This window comes from Ictidomys tridecemlineatus, chromosome 14, assembly GCF_052094955.1.
Source record: "Ictidomys tridecemlineatus isolate mIctTri1 chromosome 14, mIctTri1.hap1, whole genome shotgun sequence".
Lineage (NCBI taxonomy): Eukaryota > Metazoa > Chordata > Mammalia > Rodentia > Sciuridae > Ictidomys > Ictidomys tridecemlineatus.
In genome coordinates, this window is record NC_135490.1 from 34482636 (window position 1) to 34501879 (window position 19244).

At 37.3% G+C, this 19244-nt stretch overlaps 1 protein-coding gene across 6 annotated transcripts in view; it reads left to right on the forward strand.

Annotated features, from left to right (window-relative positions):
* Positions 1-19244, forward strand: part of Snx25 (sorting nexin 25) — a 110322-nt gene that overhangs the window by 58117 nt on the left and 32961 nt on the right. For 4 of the 6 annotated variants that reach the window (XM_040294414.2, XM_078031042.1, XM_078031044.1 and 1 more), the window contains 2 exons: positions 6797-6867; positions 18987-19022. In XM_040294414.2, the coding sequence (XP_040150348.2) occupies positions 6797-6867; positions 18987-19022 (107 nt within the window). The remainder of the gene's footprint in view (positions 1-6796; positions 6868-18986; positions 19023-19244) is intronic. The other 2 variants (XM_078031043.1, XM_005329215.4) reach the window with 1 other exon arrangement.

Below are 19244 nucleotides of genomic sequence, written 5' to 3' on the forward strand. Positions count from 1 at the left end.
GGAATATAGTGATCCTGGTAGCCATAGGTTGATAGGACTAAAATATGTTTATAATCAGAAAGAAGCACCACTACTTGAAAAATATTCATATGTATTTTACAAACACTTGCATACCATTTCCCTAGATAATGTCCATTTAAAGAGTCAACAACAGTGGCAAGAAACAATAATAATATTAGTTAACATTTATTGTGGGGCAGGCATTGTTCCAGGTTTTTAGAGGTATTATCTAATTTAATCTGCATGACAACTCTATGAGGCAACTCTATCACTCTGTTTCACAGATGAGGACTCTTAAGATTTAGAAAGCTTACATAATGTGCCTGGGGAGAACACAGTATGTGTTAGAAACAGGATGTGAACACAGGCCTGTCTGATGCCAGAGCTCACATTCTCAACTACTCTTGATTCATGTTCTGAATTTTCCAGCAGACCCTTTCAGTAATGCCATGGATATGAGACACATGTCAGCTTAGCTGGCTGATATTATCACAGCTTTTGCTCAAATGCTTTAAGTGAAGTCCCTTTAATAAAAACACTATCCCTAGTCTGTGGCAACTCTGAAAACATTATCTTTAATTTTTTTAGTTTTTCTTTAACATTTGCACTTATATGGTCGTCTATAAAGTTTCCTTCCTAATTTTAACATAAAACAGTATTTTAAATCATTCAGTATATTGTATAACTGAAACTAAGTTTTTTTCCAATCTTTGATTCCAAGAAATCCAAAATGTATATGCCCAGATAGTTCTAAAGTAGTAATTAAAAAAAAATCTGTTATGTGTGCCTAATGAAACAAAGAGGAGTATATATGTGTACATATAAATATACAAAGAGCATACATATATGTGTTTGGTTTGATGTGTAAATAACTTTGAAATGCATTTTTAAGCATTTCAAAACTATTCTGAACATAGACAGTAGAAAGGCAATGAATATATAGATTTTTAAGGTGATTACTTTGAAGTGCTCTGTACCATTTTAGGTGTTTCAGTTTGGCAAGAAAAATTCATAAATGCAAACCTGTTCTCAGGCTTTATTTATTTAACCAAGTATATAAAACAAAAGACAGGTGAGGTGGTTACGCAGAGGACCAGATAACAGTTACCTTTGTATAGCTTTTTTCCTTGTCCCTGGGACAAAGGGATATTGCCAGAGTTGTGAAACAGCTCAACTCTTGCTATGCCACGTCTCCCTAACATTTGAGTTTACATTATAATTTGGAAAAACATATATAACAATCTACACATTTCCAATCATTTTCTAACCAAACTCTGCCCCAGCAAGTCCATACCCCCTTCTGGAGGAAGAAAGCCGGATGAGTGCTGGGTATCTCTCAACAGCTTCCTAGAATTCTGAAAAGCCTGGGCCCTGAAGGACAGCCGGCACTTAGATGTGGGTGTTGTATGCTTTTGTTCAGAAAAGTGAGAATGAAAAAAGTAATTTTCTACTTTGCCTTTTGGCATCAAGTAAAAGTGAACTAGTAGTCTTTCATCTTCAAACGCTGACTACATGCAAAACACTGTGGGCCAGATCTGGTGTATGTAAAGTTGGGTTGGTTGTGTATCTTTGGATTCCACTCTCTACTATTGGGATCGTGCTGTTTATAATCTAGCATAGGAGACCAGGTGGATGTAAATAGCCAAGTGTATGCCTGCAGTGACTCTGGAAGTGGAATGGTAAGAGCTAAGAGCTAGGTAGGAGCAAATTTATCCTATAAAACAGAAGAACCTAGGAAAGCTGTAGAGAGGACTGGCCATGAATAGCAGGATTTCAACAGATGAGCAGGGAAAGTGATATATGAAATCTAGGGAGAATAAACAGGAGAGCAAATGACAGGAGTTGGAGAAGAGCTAGAGTGTGTGGGCTATGCTTATGGTCTCATTGGTAGAACCAGAGTAGAACCTCTATCCAAGAGGGATAGAGAAGTCAGTAAGGCTCATTATCTGGTGTTGGCCATGCTTGTATACTTTGAGAATCCTTAGATGAGATGACACTACCATATATTTAATTTTGTGGAATTGCAGGAAAATGGTAAACAGTATGAGCTTTAAGTCAGGTAGCCCTCAGTTGTATTTCTGGCTCTAGGCGACCTCACATAGATTTCTTAATTCATTTGAACACCAATTTCCTCCTATTCAATGTGGAGACAATTATAGTCCTCTTATGAGGACTAAGTGAGTTCATGTGAATTAAAAGATCTAAATAGGTACCTGGTACCTATGAAAGATTCTATAAATGTTAGCTGATATTACAGTATGATTTTATGAATTCATTAAAAAATGCTAACTATTGACTTAGACAGTATGTATTTGCTTCAGTACCATCAGTGACTCATTTGTTCCAAAGCATGAAATCACTAAGACAATCAAAAAAATAAGTTGTCCAAAATATTATGCATACCTGTTAAGTGGTAGAGATGTTAACTCTTATTTCTAATTTATTAATATTTATTGAGTATCTAAGTTACTTCTAATAGTTCTGATATTTTTCCTGTTATATCACCATGCTGCAGTGAATAATTGTGTACCTAAATCATTTCACATATATCTTGAGATGTATCCCTGGCTTAAAGTCTTAGAAGAGAAATTGCTAGATTGATGAATTTTTACATTTGCAATTTCAATAATTATTGCCAAATCACCCTTCAGGTTATACTAATTTCCACTTCCATCAAAAAATGTATTTATTGAGCATCTACCATATGTTTGGTGCTAAGAAAGTGCTATAAAGTATAAGACACAATACCTTTATTCAAGAGGCTATGATCTAGATGGGGAGAAAGTAGCATATCTTTATTTTAGATAAAATCACAATGTTTTCATAGGCTCAAAAAATGTGTCATATTTTTTGAAGATATATTAGGCCCTAAAATCACTGAACACCATTTTCTTTTTACAGCATTCTTGGTGGAAGTCTGTCTTTAAAACAGCATTATAAAGTAGCAAACAAATAGGTATTGTTATAGAGCAGAAGTAATTTAGGATTTGAGAAAAGACATATATTAAGTGTACTTAACTGGTGCTGGGAAAACTTGAAGAAGTAATACATGTAAGATGTAGTTAGATGAACAAGTAGGGAGATTGTCTTCTGAGGCAGAGCATGAGCAAGAGCCTAGGGAGACTGTAGCTTTGTGAGGACAGTTTAGAAATTGACCTACCTGAAGTCCACACCTAGATTGAGGAGAAAAGGAAATTGGGTTGGATAAAAGAGCCAGTGCTAATTAGTGAATGAAATGGCAAGCTGGAATATAGGTTATTCCTTTGAGGAATTTGCTGGAGATATTAAGGAAGGGAGGTTAAATGGTCATGGGAAAGTGGGAAGGTGTTTTGATGGGGCTGCTCAAGCTGTTTTCACGTAAAAGAGAGCAAGATAGCTTCAGGCAAGCAACTAAAACTGTTCAGCCATTGCAGGGACCCACACATGAGGAGGAGCCCCCAAATAGGGTAGTGGCCAAGGGAAGAAAAAGAAAAGAACTTACTTAAAAATGTTCAAAGGACAGGTCAATTGGGCTTTGAGACTGATGGTTCCTATTAGGATAAAAATCTAATTAAGATAATAAGATTTTGAGAAGGTTGGTGGTTAGAAATGAAAATGTAAGGAAACCTATGCAAGAAAGAAGGTAGTTTGAATAGGTTTAGAGAGGGAGGTAGAGAATAAGGGAGAGAGAGAAATTGTTTGGAAAAGTTAAAGAATGACTTATAATTCTGTCAGTTTAACATAATTGCCTTTAATTTCATCTTCATGTTACCTTGTAGCCCTGGTTCATGTACCCACATAACATATCTGCTATTATAAATGTACATTCCACTTTGTATTTTTAAAATCAGTGTGTCACAACATTTATTTCCATGTAAACTTAATAATTATAAATATTATTGGCTGGGGGATTTATCTTCAATCTGATATATCCCCAAAACTTCCTGAAAGCAGGGACCATATTGCTGTTGTTCATTCCTATGTTCAGAACATAGGAAAAGATTAACAAGTGTTGACCTCTAGATTATTTCTATGTTTTTCTTTATAGAAATTGCCATAACAAATGTTTATGATGTAGATTTGTTTTTGTTTTTTGGTTTATTTGTTTGTTTTTAATGGGAATTGTTGTGGGAATGGACATTGGACATTAAATCTATTTGCAGGACATCCAGATGGCAGTGTACAAGGAGGTGTTCAAAGACGTGTACTAGAGTTGAATGAAAAGTCAGTGTATTCCAGTAGTAGAACTTAAGTCAATGTATTCCAATAGTAGAACTTCTTGAATAAAGTCCTTAATTTAACCTAACCTAAGGTTAAATTAAGGACTTTATTCAAGAATGTTGGGCTCTGATAGTTCCAGATTTGTATATGCTTCTTATATGTGCTTCCTTATCTATGTAGTAACTAACATGAAAATTCACATCATGAGCCATTTTTGTGCTTGTCCATAATTGGGAAGAATTTCAGTTCCATTAGTGTCCTGAGCATGAGTGAATCATTTCTTTGAATTGCTCAAAGACAGAGGTGACACTTCCCTTGGGAATTTCTTAATTGGAAGCCACCAATTGAAAACTTCCCAGTTTTGGGTGATGCCCTGCTCAAGGGATATTCTGTGCAAGCCAAAGAATTTATTAGTTCATGGCCTTGAGTTGAAATGCCAGCTCCCTGGAGGTAAAGAGTTATGGGCAGAAGCTGATATGCCCTAAAGGGGCTGTTTTACCCACAAATTAGGTTTTTTTCATCTTGAAGAAGCTTTCTCACAATAAATCCTTTTGATGTTTAGGCCTATATAATGAATGCCCTGAGCTTGCTCTTGGACAGTCTTCCTCCAACAGAGGCAGGCTGAACCACCAAGTTCCACTTTTTCTATTTTTGTGTCTGTTGGCCTGTTTTTTATAATCCCCTCACTGCCTGGTTCAGGAAATTGAGTAAACATCTTGCAGATAGTGTGACACATTAGAAAACTTCAGTGCTCAGTAATGTCCTAGCAAGGCTTCAGTTTGGAAAATAGCACCTGGGCATATACTCAGCCCAAAGATATTTTCTGTGTATGGAGTCCTTAAAGAGCTCTCTGTCAGCTGGGATGGCATTGATCATAAGATAAGGTGATATACAGTGACTTAAGCAATTCAGGGGTTTATTTTCTTTATGCAGCAACATGTCCTGAGATGGGCAGTTTGGGGTTTGCTTTGACAGCTCAGTGAAGTCATCAGAGACGTAAACTTCTGTCCTCTGACTTCATTTTCAGCCTGTGGCTTCACTCCTTATCGTTGCTAAAGGATGAAGGTGGCTCTGTGCCTTGTTCCACTGCATCCTTGTTTCACACAGGTCAATGAGGAAAGGGCAAGGAAAAAAGTTACAAGGGCTTCTCTAGGAAGTCTATACTTTAAGAATGCTTTCCTGGAGTCTGCACCCTGCAATTTCTGCCTTTGTCTCCTCAGCTAGAACTATGTCATTTGGTCATCCCTCATTTAGGGAGAAAGTTGGCTTGTTTAGCTGCAACCATTGCTTTCCCTGACTAAAACTGTGATTCAGTTAGTAAGGGAGAAAGGGAAAATGAATGTTGGGTAGACAACCAGCAATGTCTGCCAGTCTTCAGGGGACAGACCAACACTATTACCAACAACTTGCTTTTTGAGGTTGTGAGAATCAGACATCAATATTTATTATACAAGTGAAGAAATAAAAAAGATGTGAATTTGCCAGGAGTTTATGAATAGCTATGCTTTTGATGAATTTGTATTTCTTCTTTAGGTTTTAGTTGAAAAGCCAAAGAATATATGTTCTATTGTGTGGGCTAAAAGCCAGCCAAATGTAGCATTAAATCTTAGAATGCTGCACAGTTTGTGTCCAAAGTAAGAATTAATGTTAAACAGCTTAATTAATGTTAAACACCTTTATTGCAAGCAGATTACAGTCAACATAATTAAGATCTGAGAAACAGGGCAGAAAAGTTTGGTTAGGGAAACCCTAGTAACCATTGACCAGCCCTTAAGAACTAGGTTTATAAAGCTCAAATCAATATACTCAAAATAGCCATGACTCAGATTGAACTCAGCACTTAAAATGCAGGATTTTGTGTATTTTTCCTGACTCAGGCCTTCTAAGTCATATGTGCATCTAGCTGGTGCTCTAGTCCAGTGGTTCTCAACTCTCACTCTGCGTTAGAATTACTGAGACAGTTAACATGAAAATACAGGTATCTGAGTCCCCTTACAGATGTTCTTGACTCTCTTGGTCTGGAATGGTCTTCTAAGTGAGAAATAACAAGAGAGCAAACTGAGGCAGTACCTATGTACTGGAGACGGGAGGACAACCTGGAGAAGCATTTAGGAAGGACCATGCAGTAGAACTGTCTTTGTACCAATCAAAATATTCTTTCTATTTGTACCATCTAATAGGATCTTACAAGCTGCATTTGACTATAGAGCAGTTGAAATGTGGCTAGTGTGACTGAGGAATTAAACATTTTATTTACTTGGTTTAAATAGTCACATGTAGCTCATGGGCATCTTGTTGGACAATGCAAATTTAGGAGATTGGAATTGACAGACTTTGATTTCCCAGGAGTACTGAGGAGAGGCAGGAGTTGAGCCTAGCCTCAAGGTTTCTGCCATCACTGTGGGACAGGTAGTAACACTTAGGGAGAGGAAGAGTGGAGTGCCAGTACATGACTTTTGTATCACGATTAGCAAGTGGCGCAGTGCCCAGGACTCACAGCTTCTGTGTTTACTTGTTTAGTATAAATAAAAGTATCTCTCAAGATAGTATTTTCTTCCTAATCAATCTATTCTCTTTCTCTCTCTTTTAAAATCAGATATCAAATTGTAGTGGAAATAATCCAGGCAACTACAATTAGCAGTTTTCCCCAACTGAAGAGGCACAAAGGTAAGAATATATTTGTTTTCCATTATACATTTTAAAGGTCCTAGATTTGTCCCATCTTCTGTTGTCAGATATGTGGCAAATATGAATATTTTTCTTTCATCAATTTTTCAAATTGTTAAAAATAATAATATATCATTAGAGAAAGTAAATATAATTTCACCATAACTAAAACCTTAGTTTGTATTTCTGTATCCTAGTAGGAACTTTATTCTCTGTAGTTGTAGATTCTAGAAGGTTAAAATAATTGAGCATTTGGTATTTCTGTTCTGTTTTTAAACTAAACATGATTTATATAATTTTTTCTCATATTGTGGTTTAAACTTATTATCCATTAATATTTATGTCTTGAGACATAATCTTGATAGTCATTTAAATAACTCTAGTGAGTGGTGTTTCATAATTCACTTAATCTTTTCCTTTAGATTTGGATTGTTAAAAGCTTTTTTCTCTTCACTTTTGTGTTGTTGATTTTATGTGTGTGTGTGTGTGTGTGTATGCTTTATTTTTTTTTCCTCTTTTCACTTTTTTCCTGTTTCTTTCACTTTTGTTTTGTCAATTTTATATATACTCTATTATTTTCCCTGTTTGTTTCTCTTCAAATGAAGTAAGGTTTAGACTCGGGCATGATTATGAGGAATAGTTAAGATGTGCAGGGGCTGGGATTGTGGCTCAGTGGTAGAGCCCTCGCCTAGCACGCTTGGGACCCGGGTTCGATCCTCAGTACCACATAAAAATAAAGCATTGTGTTGTGTTCATCTACACCTAAAAAAATAAATATTAAAAAAAAAAAAGATGTGCAGATGGCTTCCAGCTCCCTTGTAGTTTGCTGGTGCTAGCATATTCCCCTCACATATAGGAAGTTGGAGGACATATTAAAATCTGGAGTGTAAGGCAAACCTTGATCTACTGTGGAGAAGCAAACACTGCTTTCTCCCTGTAGTAGACTTTTCACAAAAATCTCCTGGTTCACTAAAATCTTCCTGTCAGGGTGAGAAAACAAACAAACAAACAAAAAACAGGAAAGAGTTGGACCAGAGACTTTAAAACATGCTTTCTCCCCAGGTTTCTAGTTAGCACAGAGAAGCAAAAGGAATATTGGTTTGGGGACTTTTTCTTTCTCCTTGAGTCACTGACTGAAGGTAGTAGTTATGTAAAAGAGGATAGGAAGGTGTTATCAAAAGCTGTCTTTGTCCTCAGTAACCAGGACACAGTTTTGAGAAAAAGGAAAAAGAAGTTTTATTGCTTTGCCAGCAAAAGAGAAACACAAGGAACTCCTGTCCTACAGGCTGTGATTCTGCCCATCAGGGGTGAAGCAAAGGCTACATTCTCAGTCTGGAGCTATAATTCAGGTGTTAATTTGGGAGATAGTCATTTCTTAGAGCTTCTGTCTGGTACCATTCACAAGTCTGAATTACTTAATTCCTATGGTTTGTGTGTGTGCTCATGGACAGAGAACTGGGGAGAGAACAGGTAATCCTGTTTTCTCCAAGGTTAGGGAACAGGATGGTGAGAGGAAGAGACATGTCCCTTTTTAAAATAAGTCTCAGTGGCAGAGGATCAAGGGCTATATTCAAAGTAGAAAGTGGACCATTGTTAAAAGTTGCCTGTTACCTGTGAAGAGGCATTAGTTTTTGATCTTAGCTCAGTAAGGAGGACTGTGCAAATATGTTCATTCTGAGCATTTATGAGCACCACCTAGTAGATGGTGATGTTATGGTAGTAAACAAAAGGAAATTTCTGCACTTATTGAATCTCTAAACTAGGCTGGGAGGCAATTAGGCAATAAATAAAATGCATATTTCAGGTGATGATGTGTGCCTTGGAGAAAAAAGGTAGGTGTTTGGAGGGGGAGTAGGGGGAAAGTGGGGTGGTAGGGAATGCTAGAACTGCTGCAGGGGAATCTGATTTTGCATTCAAATAATGTGATAGGGAAATCCTCACCCAGATGATGACCCTTGAGCATTGCCCCAGGAGCTTGAAAGCTTCTAGGGAAGGAGGGAGCCTAAAGAGCTGAGTTGGCAGAATACAACAGTCACTAGTACGGCAATATGTAAAAACACGGATGTGTAACCGATGTGATTCTGCAATATGTATACAGGGTAAAAATGGGAGTTCATAACCCACTTGAATCAAATGTATGAAATATGATATGTCAAGAACTATGTAATGTTTTGAACAACCAATTAAAAAAAAAAAAAAAGAGCTGAGTTGGAGGAGAAAAGCCAAACTTAGCTCCAAGGCCCAATCAAGAAGGGCCTTACTGCTACTGTGGGGACTTTGGCCTTGACTCTGGATGAGGAAGTATTTGTAGGCTTTTGAGCAAAGGAACGTCTGTGAGGATGGTTCTGATACTCTCCTTATTCTCATTGTTCTTGCAGAGGAAACATTTCACTTTCAGACATTTTGACAGTATTTTAAAGAGAATACAGAAAGGGATTTATCCTTGTCTCCATTATCTTTTGTTAGTGCTCCTCCTTATTATTATGAGTTGAGTCAGAAAAATACCTTTCTTATTTTGTTACTTTAGTTTGGTCAGTCTGCTGACAGAGCCCTACATAGTGAGTGGCTTTAATGACAGAAATTCATGTTCTCATGGTTCTGGAGACTAGAAGTCTGAGATTAAGATATTAATTCCTTCTGAGGACCAGGAGTGAAGGATAGGTTCCAGACCTTTCTCCATGACTTCTACAGTACTTTCCCTTTTTCATGATGTTAGTTACATTTAACTGTGGTCCAAAAAATATTAAATGGGAACTTCCAGAAATAAACAATTTATAAGTTTTAAATTGTACACTGTTTTGAGTAGCTCAATGAAACCTCAAACCATTGTTTCATCCTACCTAGGATGTACTTTGTATCCACACTGTGTATGCTACCCACCCATTAGTCACTTAGTAGACATCTTATCAGATTGACTATGTATGTGTTCTAGTAACCCATATTTAACTTAATAATGTCCCCAAATTCAAGAATAGTGATGCTGATACTGGCAGTTTTATTATAGTATATCGTTACAGTTGGTCTATTTTATTATTGTCATTGTTAATATCTGCCTAGTTTATAAATTAAACTTTATCAAGTTATATATGCATAGGAAAAGCAGAGTACGTATGTATGTATATATAAATCATATTACATTAAATATATTTATAAATCATATCATAATTATATAGTATATAATTATATAATATATAACATTATAATTATATAATGTATTATATAATTATTACAATTATTGAATATTTTATTATGTAATAATATATCATTATATAATTATATATATATAAAATTAAAGGTTGGGTGCTATCTGAAGTCCCAGGCATCCACTGGGGTTCTTGGAATGCATCTGTCTTGCAAAAATGGAGACTGCTGTAGATGGCCATCTTTTTTAAGTATCTTCACATTGTCTATCCTTTGTTTCTAAGTTTCCTATGATTACAAGGACACCTATCCTATTGGATTAGATCCCACTGTAACAACACATGATCTTATCTTAATTCATAAACAACAAATAAAATAAATTGGACTTTAAAACTTAAAAATATATGTATGTCAAGGGACAGTATCAAGAAAGTAAAAAGACAATTCAGAGAATGAGAAAAATATTTGCAAATCATGTATCTGATAGGAGGCTTATGTCAAGAATATGGAAAGAACTCTTGTTACTCAATAATCAAAAGACAAATAACCCAAGTTGAAAATGGAGAAAGAATTTATAGACATTTCTACAAAGATATTCAAACGTTCAGTAAGCAAATGAAAGCTTGTTCAACATCTACATTAGGAAAATGTAAATCAAAACTAACATGAAAGATCACTTCATATCTAATAGGGGCAACTAAAATAGTTAATAATATACTGATGAAGTATGGAGAAATTAGAACCCTTATTCATTCTCATTAGAAATTGGAAATGGAAAACAGTTGGCAGTTTCTCAAAATTTTAGGCATAGAATGACCATATGAACTAGCATTTATATTCCTAGGTAGAGCAAAGCTGGGGTGGGGTGGGGTGGGGTGGGGTGGATGGTGCTGCAAACTTACTTGGTCCCCTAATAGTACTTCATTTAGGGATCAGTGAGTCACCTTTACTCTCTCTAGAGTAAAGGTGACCAACTAATTCATCTTTTCTGTGAGCAAGAAAATTACACGATGTGTAAGGGGGAAAGATTCCTACAGAAGACTTATAAATATAGGATTGGAGATGTAGCTCAGTGGTAGAGTACTTACCTAGAGTGCATTGAAAGAAAAGCAAGAACTTGGGAGACGAGCGAGCAATAAATGAAAGACAGAGACCAGGCAGAGATACACACTGAGAGTTTGTCAGAGCTGACAAATAAAGGCACATCCTTCCCTAGAAGAGAGAGGCAGGACAGGCTTGAATTTTGTGGCTTTTATGGGCCAAGCTCAGGGATCAGAGCCTGTGGGTCCTAATGCAGGAGGCTGAAGGGTGGGGTTGGTATGAGGGAGTGGTGAGCCTTTTCTGAAAAGGCCCTTGGATGGGAAAATGGCGGCTGTCACTTAAGATGGCCACCCAGATGCTAAGCAAGGACCTTACATGCATGAGGCCCAGAGTTCAATTCCCAGTACTGAAACTTTAAAAAAGAAAACTTATGAATACTAAGCAATTTTAAATAATGAGTCTTAGAAATTATATTTTGCACACAAAATTTTCTTGCTTCTGACTATATTCAAATCTGGGGCCCAGTGTATTATTGACTGACACCTGAATTTTATCCCTGGAGTTAGGGTTAGTTGTTTATTGGTCATGGAATTTGGGAAGTCAAGCTAATTTCAATCTTCATCTTCATGACTTTTGGCAGCATTTGACATTGTTGACTAGTTCTATTCCCTTACCCTATTTAATATATATTTTCATGCTGAAGTCATAGTGATTTTTTAAAAAAATCAAGGTCCTGCTTACTCTGGCCTGTGTCCTTATACTAATTTTCACTTCCTGCCATCCTACCCACCCCACTCCCACACTTCAGCTACATGAATTATTCTTGTTCCTAAGCTCACATCGGTTCCTCCTGTCTCAATCGTTTTTGCATGCTCTCTTTCTTCTTGAAATGCTACCTTTCTCTCAGTCTCTTTCTGCCTGGGTAACTCCTACTTATCCTTTGTATTTAATATCTAAAATCTCTTTCTCCTCTGATTACAACCCTACCTCCCCTGATTGCAGGTAGAAGAGAGCACTCTTGAGTTCTCTTAGGATATCTCATGTCAGTAGAGAATTACTCTGAAGGATAACTTAATCACTACAAGTGGGTTTTCAGTTATTTGGAAAACATTTTCCGAGTGCCTTTGTGGATTAGGTACAGCAGTGCAATGAATAAAACTCTCTCTGACTTAAAGGAGCTCATAGGCTTATGAGGAGACTGGTAGACACATACAACAGGATGATGTTGTTTGATAAATGCAGGGAAAATTGCTTGTTCAGGATATATAATGGAACAGAAATGTAGAGTGGTCAACCTTATCTGGAACACAGGTCAAGAGTAACACTGGGTTGAGTCCTAAAGTTTGAATGGCTTTCATTCCAATTTGGGTTTGTCTCATAGAAACGGGTAGATAGTACCCCATGAAAAAGTGAGTTAGGAAATTAACTTCATATAAGGTAAGAGGCAGGATAAGTAAACAGGGGCCTATTGTAAAGGGCCCTGAAACTAAACTTAGAAGTTTAGTCTTTTATCTGTAGAGCAGTGGTTCCATATGTGTCAGACTCACTTGGAGGGTTTGCTTAAAAGTAGATTCCTCAGCCGTTTTCCATAGTTTCTGATTGTGCTGATCTATGTGGGCCTGAGAGGTTTGCACTGCTCCCAGGCTCCCTGGTGAGGCTGATGCTGCTTATCCAGGAACCACACTTTGAAAATCATTAGTACAAATGACACAGAACCATTGTTGTATTTATATTTGCATTTAGTGCACAACTTTATAGCTTTATATTTACAACTAGACAGAAGGTCAGAGCGGTTCCAAAATAGTCTGTTAAAATAAGCTACCTAATAAGCTACCCAAGTGTAGGAATTCTAGTACTAGTGAGACATATAAAATATCACCTATAGTTTAATGCAAATAAGCCCACCATATCAGCTGCCTTGTTTAAAGCTTTCTCCTGTGCTGTTCTGAATCCTGCAGTGTTATCAAGAATAGTTAAGGCAATTCAAGAGTAACACTCATTCAGCTGACTAAAGCAAAGGACATGAAGTTGATTTGAGTATGCCGGAAATCTCTGTAGTACATACTTAGAGTGATAGATTCAATATAGACTCGAAGGTTTTTGCCTTTTTATTCATTTGGTAAAATTGATCAAATACTGTCTTACTCAAGTATAACTAAATGGTTATAGAATTGATCAAGTAGAACTTAGAAAACCATAGACTATATGAAATACGTATATACACATGTGTAAACACACATACACTGTTATTTTCTGTAATAATTCCATTAGGAATTATTTTTAAGTCATATTATATGGTTTCATTATCCAGTCTAGAGTTTAAAGGTGTCTCTGCCTGAGAGAAGGGAGCTAACCTGTGGGTTCTAGGGGATTTTCAGGGTCTTCTCTAATGCTTTGATTTTATTGAATTTTTTAGCATTTCAATGTAGTAATTCAAGCAGTTGCTAATTTATAAATGACCTAAACTTACAAGATCTGCTGTGATTTGAGTATTTATGTCTCCTAAATACTCAAATGTTGAAACCTGATCACCAAGGTGATGGTATTTGAAGATGGTATTTGAAGATGGAGTCTTTGAAGGGGAATTAGTACCCTTACAAGCCTGAGAGCGTTGCCATGTCCCTTGCACCACGTGAAAACATGTCAACAAGACACCACCTCTATGACAATTAATTTTGGATTTTACAGCTTCCAGAATGACAAATTTCTGTTGTTTTTCAATATATCTGTTTATGATGTTTTTTAATGGAGGCTTGAATGGATTAAGATGAGACCATGGGCTATTTCCCTGTTATTGTGATAGGGACTCTTGCTGTGGTTTCTCCCTGCCCAGTCCTCACACTGCGAGTACAACAGCTTCTCAGCCTATATGTCACTACCTAGCTCCCCTCTCTTCTCTTCCTTAAAACACTAAGGGCTCAGGTACTTCCATTACATTCATTACAGTCTATGATTTTTTTTATCGTCAACTCTACTCCTACTCTCTCCCCCTAGAAAACTATAATCCTCACATTTTCTAGCACCTACATTTTATAAAACAAAGATCAAGTCCAGATATGTTAAACAATTTACCTCCTTTGAACATAGTACTAGTTAGTCACACACCTGATTCAGAACTTTAACTCAGGTCTCCTGAGTTAAAGTCCTGGACTCTTTCCACTGCACTACTCATTTCCATGGATAGATGTTATGAGAGTCACGCCCAACACTTAAAAATGATATAGATCCGATCTATGTTTCAAGGGTGTCTATCAAATCCATTAACCTCACAGTACTAATATGAAAAAGGGGTTCTGAATGTAATGTGTGAATTTAATCGATGTGATATAATTACCTGTTAAATGTAAACGTATTTCAGGGCCTTAAACCAAAGGAAATGCGAGAAGTCCCAGCACTTGAGACATCAGAGGAAGGAAGTAGAAGGCAGGATGCAGGCGTACTCTGACTAGGCCACTCAAGGTCTGTGAGGTCTCTGTAGTCTTTTCCCCTGACAAGTGAGTGGTTCCACCATCAACTCCTGATGATTTCTGCTTATTTCTCAAGTATGCTCTCCATAGAGTAGAGTGACACTTTAGACTGGAATTCCAGGTGTTTGATGTAATAAGGTACTCCCCACACACATACCTTTTTTTAAAGCACATACTAGCCTCAAATTGAAAAGCAAGGTAAATATTTTTTGAGTTTCTGGGGAGTTTTGAGATGATTTTCAGATAATTTTGAAGAAGTTTGTTACAGTAACTATTGAGAATTGTTTCCAGCTTCGTGTTAGGAAATCAAGTACCATTAACTAATTTTGAAACTTGACTAATCCCTTTGAGAACACATACCTGTTATGGGGTGTCTCTCCAGAACTCCTATATTAAAGATAAAATGATTAGATTATGAAATTAGTTTATCCATCCTAGTTTGAATAGACTGACTGGGTGGTACCTATAGACAGCTGGGGCATGGCTTGAGATGGGTCACTGGAGGTATGCCCTAGAAGGGTGCATAGTCCCTGTGGCCCCTTCCCTTTTCTTTCTCTCTCTGCTTCCTGACTGCCATGAATGGAGTTACATTCCTTCACCCCACCCTTCCGCCATGATGTTCTTTTGCCTCACCTTGGCCCTACAGCAATGGAGTCAGCCCATCATGAACTAAATCTCTGAAACTGTGAACCCAAAATGAACTTCTCTAAGTTGTTCTTGTTGGTTATTTTGGTCATAGTGAAAAAAAAAACTGACTAATAAATCCTCCATCAAGAGGATTTGGTAAAACTTCTATTTAAATGTACAAGAAGATTCAAAGGCTGTTTGGTCTGTTAGAATGCATATGGGTTAAGGAATGTAGCCCAGCATTTCTTATTGAGGAAGTCCCTGTTCCTTTCCTTGATTGCCTGGGGACTGTGAGAAAATGTGTGGATTCTGCAGAGAAGGAAAGAGGACCTGTGTTGAGTAGTCAGGGGTAGGGGAGGTGTATGCAGTCTTGTCCTCTGTGTGGTCACAGAAGTTGTGCTCTCTATTAGTATTTCTTGCTGGGACCTGGTAGGGGTTGGGGCGAGTTTTTGCTCCCATTTAACAGTGTCTGGAGTCATTTTTGGTGGTCATCTCTGGAGAAGGGATGCTACTGGCATCTAGTGGTGGAGGCCAGGGATGCTCCTTAATATTCTTCATTATACAGTACAGCCCTCTACAACAATTACCGGGCTCAAATACCCACAAGATTGAGAAACCCTGCCGTGAGTTCTCTTTTAAACTCTTCAGTCTGCTGAGAATGCTATTATTAATATGTTTGGGAATACTATGACAGAAGAATAATTTTCTCTTGACTTTTTTATACCTGAAAAATGTAGAGGTGCCCCTTTCATCCAGTTATAATCATGTTGTTTCTGGAGTCATCAGTTTGTACTGTAAGTTACTTTACTCTCTGTTGCCTCATGAGAAATAGCACCTAACAGTTGTCCTTTGGTATTTTATTCAAGGCACTTTACTTGCTTAACAAAGAACCATAAATCTTCATAGGCAGAAGATTTATAGCAAAAAGCTTTTCTAAGATGTTGTTCATAAGTCTGATGTAATGGCATGGCCAGAACAGTTCACCTAATGTCTAATATAATTGTCTTTTTCAGCACATTAACCCGTTTGTTTTTGCTGTGTTCTCAATAGAATCTAGACTATCTAGGAGGGGGAAAAGTAAAACTATTTAATTAATTGCTTTAGAATATTGTATCACTTGATTTCATCTTGGCACCAATTTAAAGAGCTGCCACCCGGTACTTCACTGGCCATTGTTTGTCATCTTTGCCTTCTTTTTCTAAGCTAGATTAAATGTTGTTTGATTAGCCCACTTTTAACAATGCACAGCGTTACTACTTTAGATTGCACAGAAACAGCCATATGAATCTGGCTTGAGCTGGGTCACAGCATGTTGTCGCACACCCGCTTGCCTATACTTTTCTTGACATGAATATTTCTTGGATGAATGGTTTCAGGGCCACAAAGGAGCGTATTCATCCGTGTTGCTGGATTTACAAGGATTTTTGCACGCCAGAAGCATGGGCTGCATGAGCTCCATGTTAGTCACTTTAGCTCTGATCGTAGCATTAGTTTTCTGAGGCAAAAATAAACAGAAGTGTCTAAGCAACAAGCTGCTACTGCATTTGTTAGCAACAAGCTTTGTGATCAGACAATGGCTTTGTATCACCCTTTAACAAACAGAGAGCATTCACGTGAGCAGGCTACGTTGAAGCCGAACACCAGAATATTCTTCTCAGCCTTGCAGCTGGGTTTTAAGGGAAGGTTTATTCTCTTTCATTCTTCCTTCTCTTTGGAATTTGCTTCTAGTTTTTGTTCTTTAGAATGGCTTTCAAGCTTTCGAGGGAGAAAAAGAATGTGGTAGTTGATAAATGTGTGCGATTTTCCTCCTAGACACGGCTCTCTTTGTATTAGCATGTTTTAACCCCAAATTAAGATTAAGTTTTAGGTTTGTTTTCTGAAAGGCAACATTTGCCCCTGAATTTCAGGGTACTCTAAATGTGGCATAAAATTTAAAGTTTAACTATAGGTTTAAAAAGTAAATATTTTTCTGAAAATGCATCCTCTAAACATACATTTCTTTAGGTATATCCACAAAGCATCTTAGCTTGCAATAGACTAGTTTGGAGCCAACTATATTTACCTTTATCCTCACATAAAGGGGACTCTGAAATAGTAATTTTCCTATGTTGAGATAAATGCTGAGTTTATCTCAACATAGGAAATAGCCAAACATAGGACAAGTTCAGAAACCATTATAGTAGTCCAATGAAAATACGTCCCTTGCACACATATGGAAAAATTCCATAAAATCTGAAAGATCATCTTGAATGCCATAATCTATTGACCTGAAGTCTGTCTATGATCCTTTGTGATAAGTACTGGAAAAGCTGCTTCTGACAGATAAACATGTTTTATGATGTTTAAGTTTAAGTTTTTCTAATGACTGCTAAACTTGAGGAGGTCCTATTTTGTGCATTGGAAAATAGTGACTACTTAAGTGGGATATGAGAGAGGTCATAATCATCCTCAGGAATTTGAGGTCTCCAGTGTAAAAACATTTTGGATTGCACTCTGAGGGAAACCAAGAAATTCAATGCAGAACTTTGTCTTTTATTATTAGTAGCTCCAAATCTCCAAGTATATATATTATGACTCACCTCCAGAGAGCCTGATCTGGACTGCCTACATAGGTAGTTACCATATCTAAGGAGGATATTTATATTTATCTAGTGGGGTTTTTTTAGGCCCTAAACATTACTAACAATCTCACTGAGTTTCTGAGGTAGGCATGCTCTTCTGCTCTTCACTGTGGGTCTCACACTTTCCCTGCTTTCTTCTCATCTTGGATCCCTCACCCTTTCACCCACCTCACTCTATGCAGATAACCTCACTCACTTGGAGAAAACAAAATCCTTGCAAAAGGAACTGTTTCAGCTTACAGCCACCTGTCTCCAAATTTCTTGTATCTTACATAGATTTGGTCTGCCTCCACATTACTATCATGGATAAGGTGGCACTTTTCAAAAGCTAATCTAGTTTCTAGATTCCATTCCCTATCTCTGGCCCCTTTTTACTTTCAACTGGTTCCTTCTCATTAGCATTAAAACCAGCTCACTTGTCTCCCACTTTAAACAAACAAAAAATACTTTCCTTTACCCCAACCCAGCCTTCAGGTCGTACTTGCAAAGGCGGTCCATTCCCCATAAGGTAAGACTCAATGTTCAGTCATTTAAAATTAATTTTGTAGAGGCTGAGTATGGTGGTACACACTTGTAATCCTAGCTTCTAGCAAGTGTGAGACCAGATTTGGCAGTTTAGCAAGACCCTTCTCAAAATAAAACATAAAAAGGGCGGGGGTGTAAATTAGTTGTAAAGTGCCCCTGTGTTCACACTCAGTATAATTAGTTATTTAATTTTGTAGGGTTGTTCTGTTTTGTTTAAATTATATAATATTAACCTAAGGAAGCAAACCACATAGTTGTTTTTAAGTTAAGTTTTTAAAAATTCTTGCACAAGGCCACATAACTTGTAAATAACAGAGTCAGAATTTGACTCTTAACTCTGATTGCCAATCATACTGAAATTTTTCCACTGGATTTGGCGTGAGGTCACTGGTGATCTTAGCAACAATATATTGTCAGTGGGTGGGGGATAGAGGAGCCATATGAGATTAGTTTAAAAAATAGGAGTTAAGAATTCTTCACCCTGAGCCCAGGATGGTGGCACATGCCTGTAATCCCAGCAACTTGGGAGGCTGAGGCAGGTGGATTGCAAGTTCAAGGCCCTAAGCAATTTAGTGAAACCCTGTCTCAAAATAAAAAAAAGAGCCGGGGATGTAACTCAGTGGTAAATCACCCCTGGGTCCATTCCCTAGTACAAAAAAATTAAATAAATACTTTACCCTGTTTCTCTTCTTCACAGCCACAGTTCTAGAAAGAGCACAATGCCTGATATATAGTAAGTACTCAGCAAAATGTTAGCTGTATTGTTATTGGCCTCTCAGTAAAATTTGACATATTTCATTTATCCACTCAGCAACTGTTTCATTTGAGTTCCTATTGGGAACTACTGGCACTTTTGGCACTGTTATAAGTGCTGGAGATAGCAGTGTATAAACAGATAAAGTGCCTTCTTTTACACAGATGTACATGTAACCTGGCTTTTCAGCTTGTCTTCCCT